Raw genomic sequence first — 19,349 nt, 5'->3', positions numbered from 1 at the left:
AACGCCCACCCCCAACTTTTTGGCAAAATTGGTGCATAGGGGGGATGGGCGTATACAAGGTAGTTTACGGTATATTATCTCAAACTGAGAAATTAAGGAGCCAAAACCATTTCTACGTTGTGTTTGAACTGCTAATGAAGGAAATGCTAACGAATAAGCATGCAGTTACAAATGAAATGCACCTTTAAATCACGTGCAGCGCTGAGGAAACACATAATAAGCCTTTTATGAGAGAACGTCATGATAGGTGTCAAGGTTATTGACATTCACACACAAGTTCTGTCTCATCATCATTATTATCATAATGATAATACTCACATCTGTGGTGTTTCTATAAAGTATTGTAATTTTTGACCCTGAAGAAGACAGTGTCTCTTTCGTCATTGTATCTAGTTGACACATGGCATACCTCGCTGCAGTAAACCACAGATTTGGCATCTATTGATGTTGCCTTACAGATTTATGTTCAAACCGCTGTGACGTTGAAGAGATCAAAACAGAAGGGAGGTAACCCTTTATTCTTATGCGGTTCCGTGACAAACTGAGTTGTTTCCCTTGGTGTGACAACGGCGTTCAATAAATGTCCATCCTTTTGACAAGATTTTGATAAAGGTCCCAACTAAAACTTGAGCGTTTACTTTTGAAACAGAAAAGCTTCTGCTATTTTCGTTATTTAACAAATGTGTACATATATTCCCATAGATCCTGGTTTTGCTTTCTGAGGTAAAAGTCAGCCGTCCTTACCTTTCGTCACCGGATTCAGTAAATATGGAACTTGTTCTGGAGTACTCACTGACTGTTGTCTGTTATCAAACACGTGTGAGCGACTTATAGTATGATTCACTACAGTGTCTAATTGTGAGTGTGCAATCACGTTTGGTACATCTGGCGATTTCAGTGTTGGTAACTTGTTGGCGCCTTCATTAAATGTTCTGGCTAAAAAAGATCCTTTTCAGCGTAACTTTCATCCATTTTTTTGTGTCCGATTTTATCCAGGCCCCATTTGTCTCATTGCTTACTGTCTCTTATATATATATATATATATATATATATATATATATAATATATATATATATATATATGCCATTTTTAAAGAAATTGATTTTAAGTTTTGCTAAAGAGACCATTTCTGTCTTCTGTGCATTAATTCTTAAAATCTGCACTTCATTTTTAATGCGAGCAAAATGTGATTTTACGGATCTGAGTTTTTAAAACTGATTAGTTTGTTACATGTATTTTGAATTTGAATGTAATTGTGCATGTTTTTTTCTTCTTTTCTTGCTTTTTTTTCCCCTTTTTGAATTTGTATGTGTGTTGAATTAATGTGTGGGTGCAATGTGATAAGCACAGAACAATTATAATATTACATCCATATTTGGTCAAGATTGTTTGAATCACTGTTGAGAGGTCTTTTTATCACAATATCAGCTCTTTTATATGAAATTATCAAATAAGCACAAATAACCACTTGAATTTTTGGTGTTTTTTCTCTGTTTATTTCAGATGTCTGCTTATGTGCTTGTATATATCTCTTCCTTAAGTTTGTTTATATGCCTCCAATTCTCTATCTCTTAGGTTTGTGAATTTTTGATACTATTGTGACATTTTTGATTCTTGGGTGTCAGTTCTAAGACCTTTCTCCTGGCTGTCACATTTATGTCACAATGTGAATCGTTCTGACAAATGTTGTGACTCAGACAAAGATTTCAAAAGCAACACAGGTTGTTTTAAGAAATGTAAAACTCATTGAACTTGCTTAGCAGTTTATTCACAGGGAATTCAAATCAATTTGTTTTCAAGAGACTGAATGAAACAGAACAGAGAGGCACTACCATGAAAGTCAAAAGAATTAATTTACAATAAAATGGTACTGACCTCATTAACATTGTTTGGATGCCACTACACAGGAAGTTTGTTTTCCTTGTTTCATATCATGTTCTCTGACAAAGATTGTTAACCTGAACACACACATGCATGCACACAAGTAAGCAAGCACACACACAACGATTTGAGGAATGGAAGTGTTTGGTTGAGTAAATGTTAGGCCCTTACAGCTGTAAGATGACAATAAGGCAGGGCTGATGGAAGGGGGGGGGGGGGGGGGGGGGGAGTGGGAGTGGGAGTATTGAACACTGGAGTGAGCAATACTTTATTATACTTTTATTTTGGTACCTTCTTTATCATACTTTTATTTTGGTACGGGTACTGTTTTGAACATTTGATTGTGTCTTTAACCACATTGTATTTCACTGTATTCAGTGCAAGAGTGTGGCTGTTGTGAGTATTGTAAGTTTATTGTAAAGGCATTTTTTTCTTCGCGCACTTGTTTTCACCCCCTTATTTAATTGTAGTTTGCATTGACGAATGCATTTCATGCAGCTGTTTGCTTTTGTTCATTCAGTCATAAACTAATGTGTGTGTGTGTGTTTGTGTGTGTGTGAGTGCCTGCGTGCATATGTGTGTGAGAGAGAGAGTGAGAGAGAGAGATAGAGTCCGACTTGTATATATGAAATCCTGTGTAAATTTCCAGTTTGTACTTGAAATAGTTGCGATTTAGTGAAATTCAAGAGTTGGACGTTTTATTTGCGCTGAATGTTAAATGATGTTGATGGAATATCCTTGACTTGGAAAACATGTTGTTGTTGATGTTCCTTTTCTTGATACACTCACAGAATCAACAAGATCAAATCCTGTCTGTTATTCCTATAAATGAAAATCGTTTTAATTTAATTCAAAAGTTTTCTGTTCGTTAAAAAATGAAAAATAAATGATCATTTTCACAGTGAAAGAGTTGGATGTTCAAAGCAAATTAAAACCATAATTATCTGATCAACAAAGGGAAGTAAGCGCTCTAAATGCACACGACATGAAAGTTATGCGGACCCAGTCTCCTGACTCATGAGAGAATAATAAGCATTGAAATGAACAATCAACTTTCATCCTCAAAAGATAATCACTTCAAGATCATGTGCATCTCATTCTCCATGGCACTCTAACACTTATGTAAACAGTCGTACACAAGAACCAGCTGGACATAGTCCTTCGATCAAGACATGTTGTATGCATTTAGAGCGCTTACTTCCCTTTGTTAATCAGATCTTTCGATAGCGCTCTGCCTCATTTGTTCAAGATTCTTACAGATACTTTATGTGGGAACCCTGTAACAATGTGTGTGTTTCTTCTGCAAAAATACAGTCTAAGGACTTTATTGGTACCATGTCAGGTCGATTTTGTGGGGACTCTTATTTGAGCGGCCGTCGCATGACTACTATGAAAGAATTGTTCAATCACAAAAGATAGCCCATGTAAAAACAACAGAAAGTGTTGCCATAATTTGTTTGCCAAGTTAATCATTTGGAGGGTGTTGAGTATGAGGCCAGTATAGTTGGAAGGAGCTGAGGCAAGTTTGTATCCGTGGGATAATCGTAGGATTGAACAACTGAATATTTTGAAACAGGTTGCATAAGGATCAAGGTTAGGTTAATAAGTAGGAAATCGACGTTCTCTTGAACATTATTTTATGAAGTTAGAACAGCAAATCATTTATTTTTGACTGATATAATACATACGATGAAAGGCGAGTCATATAAGCATTTGCTTTTCTTGTTTGAGACGAATTCGACTTCACCATGACCTTGAAATTAGACGAGGGTCAACCAGACATGCGGCATGTCATCATCAACACCTACCAGTGTGCAAAATTCCAAGCTCTAGCCTCAATAACATTCGACAAAACCCAACATTAAAGGGATAAGAAAAGAAGTCATCGGTTGCTTCCAAAATTATACTTTTATATTATAAGATTCTGCGTCATAAGATTTTCATTTAAGCACGGACACCCGCCCGGTCGGCCGGCCTAACACTCCTCACTGAGGCTCATCTGATTACTCAGCTAAGTCAGAAATGAGGAGCACCGTCCATGTCAAATGATATGCTAACACTATCCTGTTCTATGATGGAAGAGGCAATCGATGAAACTATGAGTGTGTGTGTGTGTGTGTGTGTGTGTGTGTGTGTGTGTGTGTGTGTGAGGAGTAATGAACAACACGTCAATCTTCATCCAGTGGCGTGATTATATTTATTCATGATAGACAATGCAACTTCACTCTCACGCAGAACAAAAAGGAAGAAAAGGGGAAACAAGAAACCCATTCTTAATTCTCATTAAGGCATTATAGTTAACAATTGCTGAATATAAGAATCTCTACAGGAACCAATCTCGACACAAAGTACAAAACAAATACCTGCGATATATCTGTACATAGACATTCAAATATCGTAACTCAGATTTGAAAAATGGAGCATCTGGACTAACATTACTACTATATCCACATTCTGTCAGTGTGTGTGTGTGGTTCGATTCCAAGGAAACTGCAGGACAGATGTTTATGAATTTGTTTTAATTGAAATATTCGTCTGTAATAAGAAGCTGGCACCTCACTGCGCACGGAGATGGCATTTTTCGATCATATTTTTGATATTTAATCGAACAATCTTTGACCCGCTCCGGACTGTGGGATTGCACTTCAGCTTGGAAAACTGCATTTACAAACAAGAAGGGCAAAGCCCATATGACTCACATGCTTGACCTTCTGCTTTACACATTTTTCCTACCAAAATACATGTGACCTTGACCCAAGGTCAAGGTCATCCAAGGTCATGCAACACAAAGCTGTTAATTCAAGACATAGGAAGTACAATGGTGCTTATTGGCTCTTTCTACCATGAGATATGGTCACTTTTAGTGGTTCACTACCTTATTTTGGTCACATTTCATAAGGGTCAAAGTGACCTTGACCTTGATCATATGGGACCAAATGTGTCTCATGATGAAAGCATAACATGTGCCCCACATCATTTTTAAGTTTGAAACAGTTATCTTCCATAGTTCAGGGTCAAGGTCACTTCAAAATATGTATACAATCCAACTTTGAAGAGCTCCTGTGACCTTGAAGCAAGGTAAACCAAACTGGTATCAAAAGATGGGGCTTACTTTGCCCTATATATCATATATAGGTGAGGTATTCAATCTCAAAAACTTCAGAGAAAATGGGAAAAATGTGAAAAATAGCTGTTTTTTAGACAACATTTATGGCCCCTGCGACCTTGACCTTGAAGCAAGGTCAAGATGCTATGTATGTTTTTTGGGGCCTTGTCATCATACACCATCTTGCCAAATTTGGTACTGATAGACTGAATAGTGTCCAAGAAATATTCAACGTTAAAGTTTTCCGGACGTCCGGACGGACGGACGGACGACTCGGGTGAGTACATAGACTCACTTTTGCTTCGCATGTGAGTCAAAAATGTAATTCTGCCTGAAATTGAAATTGCAAATGCAATTTTTTTTTCTGCATTCATTTGTGTGTGTGTGTGTGTGTGCCTTATTCAACAGTATGTGGACATTTTGTATTTGTATTCAGCATGAGCTCAAAGACAAGTAAAATCCTTTTTATGCAATTCAGGTTCAATGTGTTTCCTTTTTACTAGTCAGAGCTGTCTCGGTCAAAGAGTTTCAGCCAGCCCAGGACTTACTATTATCAGTTATGGTTGATTTCAGCTTTAGGCTGACGGTTTGACTGAATGTTTTTTTCTATCGCGTTACGCGACCTGTCCTGTTTCGTTATTGTTTTGAAACAGAAATGATTTTCACAGATGTTGCTGAAGAAGAAAAAGCTTGTGTATTTTTTCTCTCTCATACATTAATGTTCGTTAAGGACTTCGACTACACCCAGTTTTTGACATGTCACACGGTACGCTCAAAAAAAACAACAAAAACAGAAAACGAACACGGGCACAAACATTGTGCAAAACAAGTACAGAAAGTGATTCAACAATGTGAAAATAGCCTATAATTTCAACAGTGTCTGACGCTTCGAGGTCGCTTCAGATATTTGTTCGATCGTCAGGACATTTTCCCAGAGAACTGAATTCAAATCAGACAGAACGTGCAATGGTTACATATTTCAAATATTCACTCATATTCACCCAAACAAGCACACAACTAAGTCGAGTAGCCAATCGGTTTTAGGACACTGCAGGTTGCTTGGTTCTGTGTGTGTTCGATCGTAGTAAAGAGTGCAACATGTTATCATGACTGAGATTAAAATGCTATGTTAATGTTTAAACAGTTCACCGTTAAACGATTGTTTACTAACAAAAAAGCAAAGAAAAAAAAAAGCAAGCAGGCAACCCACCTACCACGGTTACATTCAATCATAAGCCAAGTCATAAAGTATAAACCTATAATGAACAGTTATCAACACAACAAAAGTAAACAAGGAAAGTTTAACAAAATGCAGTTTAAATTTGTTTTAAAACAACACTCATACATCAGATCTGTAATAAAATCAATGAGCTAAAATTGAAAATGAATAGAACATGCAGAAGCCAAGGGCAGAACCAGGATTTTAAGGAAGGGGGGGCTCATGCCCACCCAAACTTTTTTGCACAAACTGCGCAAAGCGCCCTAATTGAGGGCGTGAAGCGCCCGAAAATGCTAGGGGGGTCCGGGGGCATGCCCCCCCCCCCCCCGGAATTTGGTTTATTTAAGGAAGCAAAATGCTGCAATCTAGGACCACCTGAACTCAGAAACTGTCATTCAATCATCTCTCTCTCTCTCTTTTTATTTTTTCCCCTGAAAAGGGGGCCCGGGCTGCAGCAGGTCACTCAGAATTGTAGTAACTTTGTAGTAACTGTGTATCAACACGCTGGAATGCAGGCGTTAGATGGACGTTACAGGAAGCGACTGAAGCTAACAGTCTGAGCGGATATATCCGTACCTGGTCAGAGAGCCATATGAATTAAGGCGACAGGAGTTTAAATCTGCATAAATCACTAACTCTATTGCACATGCCGGGTACTTTGAGAGCACTTATACTTCCCTTTGTTTATCGGATCTTAACGTAATGCTCTGCCTCGTTTGTTTGAGATTCTTATAAGCGGCTTACTTACGTTTTCTCCTTCGATGTAAGCATTTAAACCTGTTATCAGATACCAGTTTGGGTGACATTGATTTGGAGAATCCTTGTAGTGAGTAGCGTTAGTATGACTTTGCCATCGGGAGAATTGCTGCCGGAAATACATCGCCTTCTTTATTTCCATGGTAGGCACGACGTGGGTCTGGTCGCAAACAAAGCGTTATACCCCCATTCCACTGAGCCGTTCTCGCTTACGTTCCCGTTACGATCAAGGAACGGCCGGGAAACGGTAAGGATCGGGAGGGATCGGAAAGAACGTAAGTGGAGCGCTAAGGAACGTTAATGGAACGCAAGGAACGGTAAGAACGGGTGAGTTTTTGAAACATGTTTCAAATTTTCGCCGTTTCCCTCCCGATCAAAATGAGCGGTAACGGAACCTAAACACATCGGTAACGGAACTTTCAGATCGTTAATGGAACGTAAAGGAGCGGTAACACAACGTTATCGCATCGGAAGTGACGTCACTAGCGTTCTCAGTGCGTCATCGTAGCGTTCTAGAACCGTTCGTACCGCTCCATACAGTTCCTATACCGATCCCGAAACGACCTGAGCTGATCCTAACGTTGTTGTTGCATTCCATTTACGTTCTAATACCGTGCAAACCATTCCATTAGAGCTCCTCCACCGATCTCCAGACGACGCGGGTAGGTCTGTATATAATAAGTCGTTGCATAATCCATATCACAGTCGGTGTGCCTCTCAATCAAGAAACAACCAAAGAAAGAAGAAACATGCCACCCAAAGGGAAGAAGAAGAAGATTACGCAGGTGGAATCTGCAGATAGCCCAACTGTTCAAGAGACCATTGCCACCAAAAAGCCGCGTTTTCGACCGAACCTCACAGAAGATGAAGAGGACTTGATGTTGGAGTTCCTCAGAGAAAACCAGTTTCTATATGACAAAAAGAAAAAACTTTATCACAACAAACACTTGAGAGAAAAAGCATGGAACGAGCAGGCAGCCAGGATGGACCGTGACAAGGCCGACTTAGAAGTCTGGTACGACTCCCTTCGTACCAGGTACGGAAAACTGCTGAAGGGCTCAAGAAAATCTGGATCGGGCGCCAGTAACCTCAGCGACCGTGACCGATGGATTAGCTCACAGATGAGCTTCCTGAAGCCCTTTATCGCCGACCGTCGCACAGCAAAACCCATGGTCTCGTTCAAACAGAAAACCTGCTCGCCCTCGGACATTCCCCCAGGTGAAGAAGAGCCAAGCACCAGCAAGGAATCTGTAACCCCGCCCTGTGATGTCAACTCTGAAGCTGGATCGTCGGTATGCAGCAAAAAAAAAGAAAACCTGGAGGACAAGCTTCGCCAGACGGAAGCAGACCAAAACCAGCTGCTGCTCCTTACTAAGGAGTTCGTCCAGCGGAACCAAGGTGACCCGGTGAGGCGCAGCGAATGCGACTACTTTGCATCGGTGATATACACGCTGCCCCACGACGTCTACCGAAAGGTATCGTGTGAAATTCACGCGACTCTCAGGGCAGCCATCGACGAAACTGACCGCCGTAATGGGCAGCAGCACAACGTCCACCCGCAAAACGTCCAGCAGCAGGTTCCCCAGCATCATGTCACTCATCAGTACCAGCCTCAGGTATGCATTACTTATACTCGTGCATGTATCATGTTTGTGTGTGAGTGTATGTGGAGAGAGAGAGAGAGAGAGAGAGAGAGAGAGAGAGAGAGAGAGAGAGAGAGAGAGAGAGAGAGAGAGAGAGAGAGAGAGAGAGATTTGTGTCATTTTTGCCGGTTTTAAGTAATTGTAGATTGTTGCTAAAGAATTGAAATATATTGCTTTCCAGTACCAGCAGTACACTACCCCCCAGCCTTTCCAGAGCTCTAAGCAGTACGTCAGCTCGCAGTGGCAGCCACCCCCGAACCAGTGGCCAGCCCAGCCTGTCCATGCTACCACTGTGTGGAAATCCCAGGATGCGAACTGGGTCAACAAGCAGCCTTTGCAGAGCCAGACGTCACGGCCAGCGCCTTCAACAACATGGACGCCAGGAATGTCCACCCCGGTCAGCCAAGACGCACCCGCTCCTGCGCCCATGAACCTGTCCACCGTCAACCTGAACGTGTCCAGCTTCATTCGGCACTTGGACGACAATGAACCGGAAGAGGATGAGGACACTGACTGAGATTGAAGACGATTCAGTTCACTTTGCAGTTATTGTTGATTATTCAGTTCAGTTCATGTTATAGTCCTCACGCCCTCACTATATTTTGGTTGACCAGTGCTTTGACAATTTGAAGAGTTGTTTGTATTTGAAATAAATACAATTCTATAAATTACGGCTCTGTCTGTCTGTCTGTCTGTCTCTCCCTCCCTCCCTCTCTCTCTCTCTCTCCAGGGCTTTTCTACAGTTGGTATCCTGCAGAGTGATCCTAGGAGACAGTCTGTCAACCAACTCATCGAACATCTGGGGCTCCATTCGCATGAAGTTGAAGAAGGATGCGGTGTCTTCTATCCTTAGCTCTCTCATGAGACAATGAAAGTGTCCGTACATCAGTCTCCTTTGGGCAGTCAGCCATGGTCTCACCCAAAATGCTGGGGGTCTTCGTCTTCTTCTCCTCATCAGTTCTTGTACAAGGGCAAGCTGGCGTAAATGCAAGTTATTGTGCTGCATCAGCAAGAAGAAAAAGAACTGATCTCCTTCCATCTTGATGTCTAGCAAGCAACTGCATATTGATAGAATTGGTCTCTGCTTTTATAGAACTTGGCAAATCCTTACAATAAACGGTAACAGAACGCGAATGGAACGTTATCTGCACGCTACAGTCGTTGTAGGGTTGTTAATAGAACGGAAGAGATCTGTGTACAACGGTACAAGAGTGGTTGACTCGGTAATCGAACGGTATCGGATCACTTTGAACGGTGCATAATCGGAATGACAACGTTAGAGAACGGTGTTGAATCGCCATGGATACGCTCTATGGTCGGTATGCGAACTGTACGGCATCGTTACGATCGTTAACAGAATGTTATTGGAGCGCAAATACGTCAAAAATGACCGTTTTCGTAGCGTTCGATTGTTGTGTCAGCCGACCTTGATCGTAACAAGAACGTAAGCGAGAACGGCTCAGTGGAATGGGGGTATTAGCTGGCTTGCAGTACACTGATAATATAGGACCCTCTTTTTATCGACTGCAAACTAATTATGTTTCGTACATCGATCCGCGAATCAGAATATAAAGAATTGCTTGGATTCCAGCAGTGGCACAGAAGCAAGCGAAAACTACAAATGCCTTTTTTCGGCATCACCTTGACAGCAGCAGAACGCAGATATGTCATCCTCAAAAAGGAAATAGCGGACTAATGATTTTCTGTAGTCAGTTAGTTCCACCACGTTACCGGGCGTCAGTAGAAATAGTTTGTGTTCAGTCGGCTCACAAATTGGACACTAAACAAGTTTCAGTTTTCCATCAAAATTTAGATCACCTCGATCCAGCACAGACAATGTGTCTCCTCTCATGCATCCAGGTGTGTTTGGTGGGGGTAATCCAAGCATATGCATTTGCAGCCAAATTTTTTCCATATCCCACTTACGAAGGTTAAAGGCACAGTAAGCCTCCCGTAAACCACGACAGATACTGCCAGGCTTCTACACACAGTACAAACACCCTTCCATTTGAACGCTCACCGAACGGGAGGCTCACACGAGGCTCCTATCTCGGCTGCTTTCCGTCGAGAGTGAGAATTGTTCAAAGAATTTATTTTTGTGGACCGTCTGTTCTACAATCAGGCGCCTCTCGTTTTGGTGCTAGAAATAACTTTTAAAAAGTCTAAATAATAGATTGACACAAACATTAAGACTGTTTGTGTCAATCTATTATTTGGACTTTTTAAAAGTTATTTCATAAAAGATTTCTTTTTTCATCAAGACAAGATCAGTACAATTTGAAGTTTTGAAAGTTTAAAAAAAAGATAGGCCGGAAGCAGGGTCACGAAAGGACGTGTCTCAAAGCAGACGAGTTTTTCTGCATAGCGCTCGCTTTCTTTGAAGCCAGCCGCCGCCAACAAGTTCGTGTGACTCGCAGCCGTTTGTTGCGATTTAGAATCAGAGGTACACAATAGTGTGCTATTGCAGATACAGCCAGTCGCATTGATATCACAAACTGACGACTAAATTGTGAAAAAAAGGAAAGTGGATCACACGGGTTCACGATGGCTCAGCGGTTAGATAAACCACGAAATCTGGTGTATGGTTTACGCGAGCTAAATAGCAATGCAAACGAACTGTTTCATTTAATGCTATTAAATGCTATTGCAAGTGTGTTCCATAAGGTTAGAACTGCTTTTTTTATCAGAAGATTTAAATCGTTTTGTAAACATACTGGGGCTTTAACAACGGATGTGTGCGTGGCGGCGAGAAGAAAAAATAATCTAAAACTCGGAATTCAGGTACACAACTATGACAAAGCTATTCTAGTCACTCGCATAGCGGTTTTGCATCATTGAACACTTAAGGCAATCGCTCGTTTGCTAAGAATAAATTAATAAAATCCTTCATCCAAACTGAAAACAAGAAGGGCAAAGCCCATACGACTCACATGCTTGACCTTGACCTTTACATGACCTTGACGAAGGTCAAGGTCAAATAACTAAACCTAGCAATGACATCATACACTAAGAACTGCTTTACACATTTTTCCTACCAAAATACATGTGACCTTGACCCAAGGTCAAGGTCATCCAAGGTCATGCAACACAAAGCTGTTAATTCAAGACATAGGAAGTACAATGGTGCTTATTGGCTCTTTCTACCATGAGATATGGTCACTTTTAGTGGTTCACTACCTTATTTTGGTCACATTTCATAAGGGTCAAAGTGACCTTGACCTTGATCATATGTGACCAAATGTGTCTCATGATGAAAGCATAACATGTGCCCCACATAATTTTTAAGTTTGAAACAGTTATCTTCCATAGTTCGGGGTCAAGGTCACTTCAAAATATTTCCTCCGAAAGCGGCGTATGGCTGCCTAAATGGCGGGGTAAAAACGGTCATACACGTAAAAGCCGTGGGAGTTTCAGCCCATGAACGAACAAAAACTTCAAAATATGTATACAATCCAACTTTGAAGAGCTCCTGTGACCTTGACCTTGAAGCAAGGTAAACCAAACTGGTATCAAAAGATGGGGCTTACTTTGCCCTATATATCATATATAGGTGAGGTATTAAATCTCAAAAACTTCAGAGAAAATGCGAAAATGTGAAAAATGGTCGTTTTTAAGACAACAATTACGGCCCCTGTGACCTTGAACTTGAAGTGAGGTCAAGTTGCCGCACATGTTTTTTGAGATCTTGTAACCATACACCATCAGGCCACATCAGGTGTTGATAGACTTAATAGTGTCCAAGAAAATCCAACGTTAAAGTTTTCCGGACGGACGCCAGGACGGACGGACGGACGGACGACTCGGGTGAGTACATAGACTCACTTTTGCTTCGCATGTTAGTCAAAAAGGCACCATCAAAGGTGGTCAGAGTACAGGAATGCCCAAATCACCCGCCCCGTCGCCATTAGTAGAAACCGTCTGGCAAGCTCGCCCCGCTGGCCAGTGAAATTTCTAGTCGAGTCAAATGCAAAACAACTTTCGGTGGTACTATCGAGTTTCAAAGTCATAGACTGAACCGCTGCACACGCAGGAACTTCTGTCGTCTTCAAAAACACCGCAAAAAATGTGTAGTGAAACAAGAACGAGGCTCTATCTCGGATTCGCTTCCGGCATTTTCGTCGCATTGCGGCTGGGCTGTTTGTACTTTTGCTACTGATTTCAAACCCACACGTCTGTCATCAAGTGAACAAGCATAAAACTAACTTGATAAGGCTGACGCCGGAAAAAAGGGGGAAATACAAACATTGTTAGAAAAAAGAAGAAGATCGACCATTCAAAGAACAGGGGGGAGAGAGTGGTCGGAGTTCGATGGAGAGACGATGGTGGGTTTTATTCTGTCGAACATTTCTTGGACGCATTTTTGACTGGAACAACATTGCTCTAGTTAGAAAATACACAAATATTGCTCACAGTTGCGTGCAGCTTGTGAGAAGAGGGTAAATAAAATCCAGACAAGATGCCAGCTGGGAAATCCTATTCATCGCTGACCGCAGCCTAGTTATCGATCGTATCACTACTATTTTGTGTGTAGAACTAATCTGACAGTCATTCACACTACCACTGTGTCATAATGTGTGTGTGTGGTATGAACCGGGCTAGTGACATTTCTGACGGCTAGCGAGTTTCTTGCGGTTACCCCAGCGGCTGGCGAGTTAACTGTTCAGATTTGGCCATCCCTGTTAAGCAAGTTGAACACACCTTCTGTGCTAACTGCGTGGTGCTGCGGCGAGCGGGTCACGTGCTTTCCACCGTGTCCTCATCCTTGACAAGAACCAGTGCAGAACAACTTCTCTACGTCCGCCATTTTAAAGCTTTCTTTCTTTTATCACTTAGCCAGCAAAGAGTTTTTCTTCACATCGATGTTAGGATTTCCTTATTTTAAATACTGTTTAATCTCAAGATTTATGGAGGTCTTTTATAATGATACAAAACCATTACACGTACCAAAACAGTTTTGTGTCCAACCAAAGCACTGTCTAACAGAATAGATGGATTTACATGTTGTACACGTAAATGCGATATTGCAGCATTACAGAAGATAATACACTCGATCATCCACAATGCGTTCAAATGTGTCATTGAAGACACTAAAACAGTCACTCAATCTTTGTAAACGCCAAACACACACACACACACACTGAATCCCATAAACCGAACAATAAAAACAGAAACGTTCAACAATGAACACATCATCATCAAATTCATCTTCGATTTCATTCGTTCGACATCCCATTTTTTGCCTAAAAAGGGAAACTTGTACCTAGCTCACACCAATTAAGTCATACAATTAAGTGCAATGGGGAAAATTGGTATAGCTTCCGCATCCGTTTGGCTGGGAAATCCAATCCCGCAATGAGTGTGCTGTTTCAGGGAGACCCGTACGAGCGCATTGGGAGTCTGTTGTCATGTCTTCTCATGCTGTCACTGTCCTCCCTGAACTTGTCGTGCTTGGATTTGGCCTCGCATTCTCCTGTGTTCCTGTGTCGCATCGTATCCACGAACCGATTTTAAGCGAAGAAGCGTTCCTGTCACTCATTCTCAGTTGCTAAAAAGAATCACATACTACCCCCAAACACGATTATCACACTTGGAAGAAAAGGAACAAGGAATTGTCATACCCCCCCCCCCCTTTTTGCTATAGAAAAAATATATAAAGGATAGATAAAGAGTGATTCAAATTATCAGGGAAGTGTTTCCTTGCACAAAATACACAGACAAGGCTGCATCTGGTGTACACAAAAAAGCTCTTTCACTGGTTCTGCAGTTCTGCATGACGGCTCAGCCCGTTTGATTTGATTTTTCCCTTGACGACTCAGCGTGATCCGTCCCGCAATGAACGGCTCAGTGCGGCAAGCGAGGCGTCAGGCCCAAGTGTGGGCTGACAAGTCCCCCTAATAGGATTGCTTGCTCAGCTCAGTGCACTCACTGATAGTTTCTATCACCACGCATGGTCCAGGCAACTTCAGCTCGCGACAAAAACCTCAACCTCAAGTCCTGACCTGAAGTTATTCAGATTTTGATCCACAACAGGTTATGGCAATACTCCCCAAGTGGTTTAAACTTTTACTCTTGATGACCATATTACTGCAAGACGCTATGTCTTGAATCCCGAGTGGGTTTAGTTAGTTTACTCTTTTTTTCCAGCAAGCATTATTTACGTTGTAATATTAGCACAAGAAAATTGATTTGGTTATAAAAACCAACAACACTTTTGGGACAAAGGCATCCAAAGGGCAACTTTATGGAACAAGGTTGACTGCTTTTTTTTTAAATAATTTACAAGTCATTCCAAACCTACTCTTTGCGTACGTCCTGAGGCTACCACAAGCGATATACAGAGGCTGAGGTCAAGTTTGGAGGACAAAGAAACTGACCCAACTGGATCTAGAACACAGAAACAATTGGATTTTTGCGTCAAGGTAATCTCGTTACGCACCTTATTCGACCATGAGATTTATTTATTTATTTATTTATTTACGAGGATTTATATCGCGCACGTATCTCACCACACAAGGCGACTCAAGGCGCATGTTACCTATTAATGCCGTGTGAGATGGAATTTTTTACACAATATATCACGCATTCACATCGGCCAGTAGATCGACTGCCTTTAGGCGCTGCATCCACCTTTCACGGCCTATTCAGTAAAAACAACTTATTTTTGCTTCTCCGCAATGGCCAAGTGTGTAAGTCTGTTCTCATTGTATCGGAGAGCTTACAGTCAGTGTTCACGCGGCCTTTCCCTAGCAGCACTTTCTAATTTATAAAAGCAACTGAAATCGAAGGAAGTCTATGTCCATTTAAGCAGAGAAGAAGAACAGGAAGTAGGAAATAAGACAGACAGCTCCAATTTCGACAAAATCAGGCTATCTGCACAAGTGCATCTTTGTGACCCCCCCCCCTTTTTGACTCACATGCGAAGCAAAAGTGAGTCTATGTACTCACCCGAGTCGTCCGTCCGTCCGTCCGTCCGTCCGTCCGTCCGGACGTCCGGCCGTCCGGAAAACTTTAACGTTGGATATTTCTTGGACACTATTCAGTCTATCAGTACCAAATTTGGCAAGATGGTGTATGATGACAAGGCCCCAAAAAACATACATAGCATCTTGACCTTGCTTCAAGGTCAAGGTCGCAGGGGCCATAAATGTTGTCTAAAAAACAGCTATTTTTCACATTTTTCACATTTTCTCTGAAGTTTTTGAGATTGAATACCTCACCTATATATGATATATAGGGCAAAGTAAGCCCCATCTTTTGATACCAGTTTGGTTTACCTTGCTTCAAGGTCAAGGTCACAGGAGCTCTTCAAAGTTGGATTGTATACATATTTTGAAGTGACCTTGACCCTGAACTATGGAAGATAACTGTTTCAAACTTAAAAATTATGTGGGGCACATGTTATGCTTTCATCATGAGACACATTTGGTCACATATGATCAAGGTCAAGGTCACTTTGACCCTTATGAAATGTGACCAAAATAAGGTAGTGAACCACTAAAAGTGACCATATCTCATGGTAGAAAGAGCCAATAAGCACCATTGTACTTCCTATGTCTTGAATTAACAGCTTTGTGTTGCATGACCTTGGATGACCTTGACCTTGGGTCAAGGTCACATGTATTTTGGTAGGAAAAATGTGTAAAGCAGTTCTTAGTGTATGATGTCATTGCTAGGTTTAGGTCAAGCATGTGAGTCGTATGGGCTTTGCCCTTCTTGTTTTTTAATACAAAACCTGAGGCGTTTATACTCGAAGTTTTGCCAACAAAACACATAAGACAAAACTATCAAAGAACTAACTCATCTTTTGTGCATGTATAGTTCGACGATTTATACTTTGCTTTCTCGCTAACCAACGAAAAAGGTACTGTTGCCACTAATATTACCAGTGACTTTGGTACTGTTGGACGCTATTCTCTATATTACCACAAAGGGCCACTGAACTTTTTAATGGGAAAGTTACTGTTGCTGCTCTTCAGATCCCAAGTCTGTAAGATGACAGGTGGGGTAGGCAGCGAATACTACCCCCAAGTGCCAGAAGTTACCATTGCTCAAGTTCGCTGTTCGAACAGGACGCCAAGGTGGCGAGGTCTGTTTCTCTCTGAGGCATACATTTACGAATCAACTTTCAGCTCAGAGAACCCCCAAGAGCAGATGAACACAGGTTTATAATTCGATCAAGACTTTACTAAGAAGTCCTCATTTCTGAATTATGTGTGATAAATCATTGTGTAACTTCACGTGAAATGCAATGGCTCTTTTAGGTACGGGAAAGAACCAAGTCGTGTGCGTGTGTGTCAGTAGATGGGAGATTTCTCTTCGGCCATTCACATATTCCCATTCTACTGTCACGCAGTACATCATTGTAGAAAAACATAACGACGTGCAGTGGCAATAAGGTACCAGGGAACACACAGCATGAGCGAGTCCAGCAGACGCGAGTCACACTTGATGGATGTCACTCTACACCTGTCTGCGCTCTTCTTTTAACAGATACACATACACATTCACAATTAGGCCAAACATTCCCTTGACGAGTTTGTTCGTCTTGCTGCTTGAAAATACTACTCCAATTGGCTGCTAGCAATGAAATGAGGGAGACCGCCTTTCCTCAGGCTCATGTCGCCAAGGAGAGGTGGCTGTCCACACACCACGAATCTAAAAGCAGAGATCGATGCCCGCCTGTTCCTAACACTTGTGCTTGACCGATTCTCAACATTCTGCTATCCAGACACAGATGAACTCATCGTCTGCGCCAAGGCTGTCAGTGTTGTTCTTGACATGAATGGTATCAGAAGATTGCGCGCTGTCAATCAGACCAACGCGTGATGGCCTGCATGCTATATATGACACTGTGGATGCCATTGTGAAATTCATACATAGTGCAGATGCAGACTCGTGATTCTGAAACGACGGAGCCTTATTTTGCGACGGCTTGCATAAGAGCGGTCCCGGCGACGTGTAAATCCAGACGCACACATTGGGATGCAGGGTGTGAAGGGGACAAGCCGACGCTACGTGGCCTTGTTTTTGAGCGCGTCTTCCATGCCTTCAACCATGGTCTGCAGAATGAAGGTGATGGCCACCTTGTAGATGGACTCCATGTTGTCCGTGTAGCGGTCCCCCAGCGTGATCTTCACCGCCTCTAGGAACGGGTCCCGGATGTTCTGAAACACAACCACAATGTCATAGAAAATGAACTTTGCAATGTGACCTTTTTTCCAATTCAAAGTTGTTTCAAAACCAGGGCATATGATATGTATAAGTTACACCTCCCTTCATCCATGGTATCATATGTTTAAGTTACACCTCCGTTCATTAATGGTATCACATGGTCTCTCGTCGAGACAAGGTGAATGAATATGATTACGTCACTCGAGGCTTTGCATTTTAGTTTGTTTACCAAACGATGACCCTCAGTAAAAACGACGAGAAACAATGCTGCGATAGGAAAGTTGACTGCGTCTAAAGTCAGCTGAGGTAAGAGTTGCAGTTGTGAACCCTTCTTCTGTTTAATCGTTAATACTATACTTTCATGAGGTTGTCTATTCTGGCTTTGGGAACCGACGGAGAGTAATGACATTGATCATTAAGATAATAGATAAAAAGAACGCACCATTGACAGGCAGACAGACATAGATAATTCAATGGATGGATGGTGTCGAACATGAATTCTTGCTTTCTTTATTTGGTGTTTAACGTCGTTTTCAACCACGAAGGTTAAAACATGAATTTCCTCATGTCAGAAATGATCGCGGAAAGAGGGAGGGGGGGGGGGGGGGAGGGGGAGGGGGAGGGGGGTATGAAGCCACGATGACTTCCGATCTCGGCTTCCACCATCACATCAAGTGAGTTCCGGGAAGGGGCACAAAAAGCAACGTCAAGTTTACAGCCCGGAGCATGCAGCGGGGAGACAGCACGCAATGCGGACACATCAAAGGAAGCCGCTGACGTCAATCTCCTTTCTTTTACGCAAGAATAGGGCTCTCGTGCCCCACCTGTGTGTGTTGGAGAGAAAGATAGACAGAGGAGTCCTCCCTGAACGAGACAGATACAGACAATTAGGAGGCGGCTTTTAGAGCAAAAAGCAAACCAAATGTTACACAGCACCAAGGATTCTGCACAGTACTTTAGTTGTAAAGATGGCTGTGCTCATACTTGCGTTGTGTGTGACGTTGAAGCTAATGTGCGCATACTATATGAGACACACGAAAGTTTAACATGGATGCTCTAACACAAAAACAGTAGTTCTGCCAACTGTTAAAGGAGAAGGACATACCGGTCAGAATTCCAGTAAATTGATGCCTTCGTTTATCTTGGAAACAATTTCAAACAACATGCAGACCCCCCCCCCCCCCCCCCCACCATACTGATGATGGTCTTTGGGTTAGCACTTTGAAGCACCCAACCCAATTTGGCCGAACCAACCACAAAGATTTTAAAAAAACCACCCACACAACTTATTCGGATTCCAACACATAATAATGAGGAACGGAGACACTAAGTGGTAGAGATAATTATGTTCCAGAGTATAGTGTTAATGCTTATTATGTGTATGTTCCAGAGTATAGTGTTAATGCTTATTATGTGTATTTGAGAGCACGGTGGCTTGTGTCCTGATAAGGATGTTCCCATCCCGTACTCTTTCTGAGTCTTGAACAAAATGAAATTGTTCACACCGGGACCCGTGTGTACCCGGAAGGTTGAAGAAGAGCAGATACTATCGGAGTAGACATCAATCAGTACA

The 19,349-nt window shown here is 42.0% G+C and overlaps 2 protein-coding genes and 1 long non-coding RNA gene across 6 annotated transcripts in view; 1 reads left to right on the top strand and 2 right to left on the bottom strand.

Annotated features, from left to right (window-relative positions):
• LOC138953558 (uncharacterized) overlaps positions 1-15,890 on the bottom strand; it is a 56,848-nt gene extending 40,958 nt beyond the window's left edge. Inside the window, exon 1 of the long non-coding RNA XR_011451561.1 lies at positions 15,823-15,890. This is a non-coding gene — a long non-coding RNA (uncharacterized lncRNA). The remainder of the gene's footprint in view (positions 1-15,822) is intronic.
• Positions 7,023-9,285, top strand: LOC138952531 (uncharacterized). Its single transcript, XM_070324217.1, has 2 exons — positions 7,023-8,578; positions 8,787-9,285. The coding sequence occupies exons 1-2, from the start codon at positions 7,712-7,714 to the stop codon at positions 9,120-9,122; spliced, it is 1,203 nt and encodes a 400-aa protein (XP_070180318.1). The 5' UTR covers positions 7,023-7,711; the 3' UTR covers positions 9,123-9,285.
• Positions 15,891-16,132: 242 nt separating the features above from the next.
• Positions 16,133-19,349, bottom strand: part of LOC138953555 (neuroglobin-like) — a 225,877-nt gene continuing 222,660 nt past the window's right edge. For all 4 annotated transcript variants that reach the window (XM_070325399.1, XM_070325401.1, XM_070325400.1 and 1 more), the window contains exon 3: positions 16,133-17,769. In XM_070325399.1, coding sequence (XP_070181500.1) covers positions 17,617-17,769 — 153 coding nt within the window. In that variant the 3' untranslated portion in view covers positions 16,133-17,616. The remainder of the gene's footprint in view (positions 17,770-19,349) is intronic.

The sequence above is a fragment of the Littorina saxatilis genome, linkage group LG17 (assembly GCF_037325665.1).
Source record: "Littorina saxatilis isolate snail1 linkage group LG17, US_GU_Lsax_2.0, whole genome shotgun sequence".
NCBI lineage: Eukaryota > Metazoa > Mollusca > Gastropoda > Littorinimorpha > Littorinidae > Littorina > Littorina saxatilis.
The sequence above is the reverse complement of the archived record's forward strand: the minus strand, read 5'-3'. Positions and strand labels throughout refer to the sequence as shown.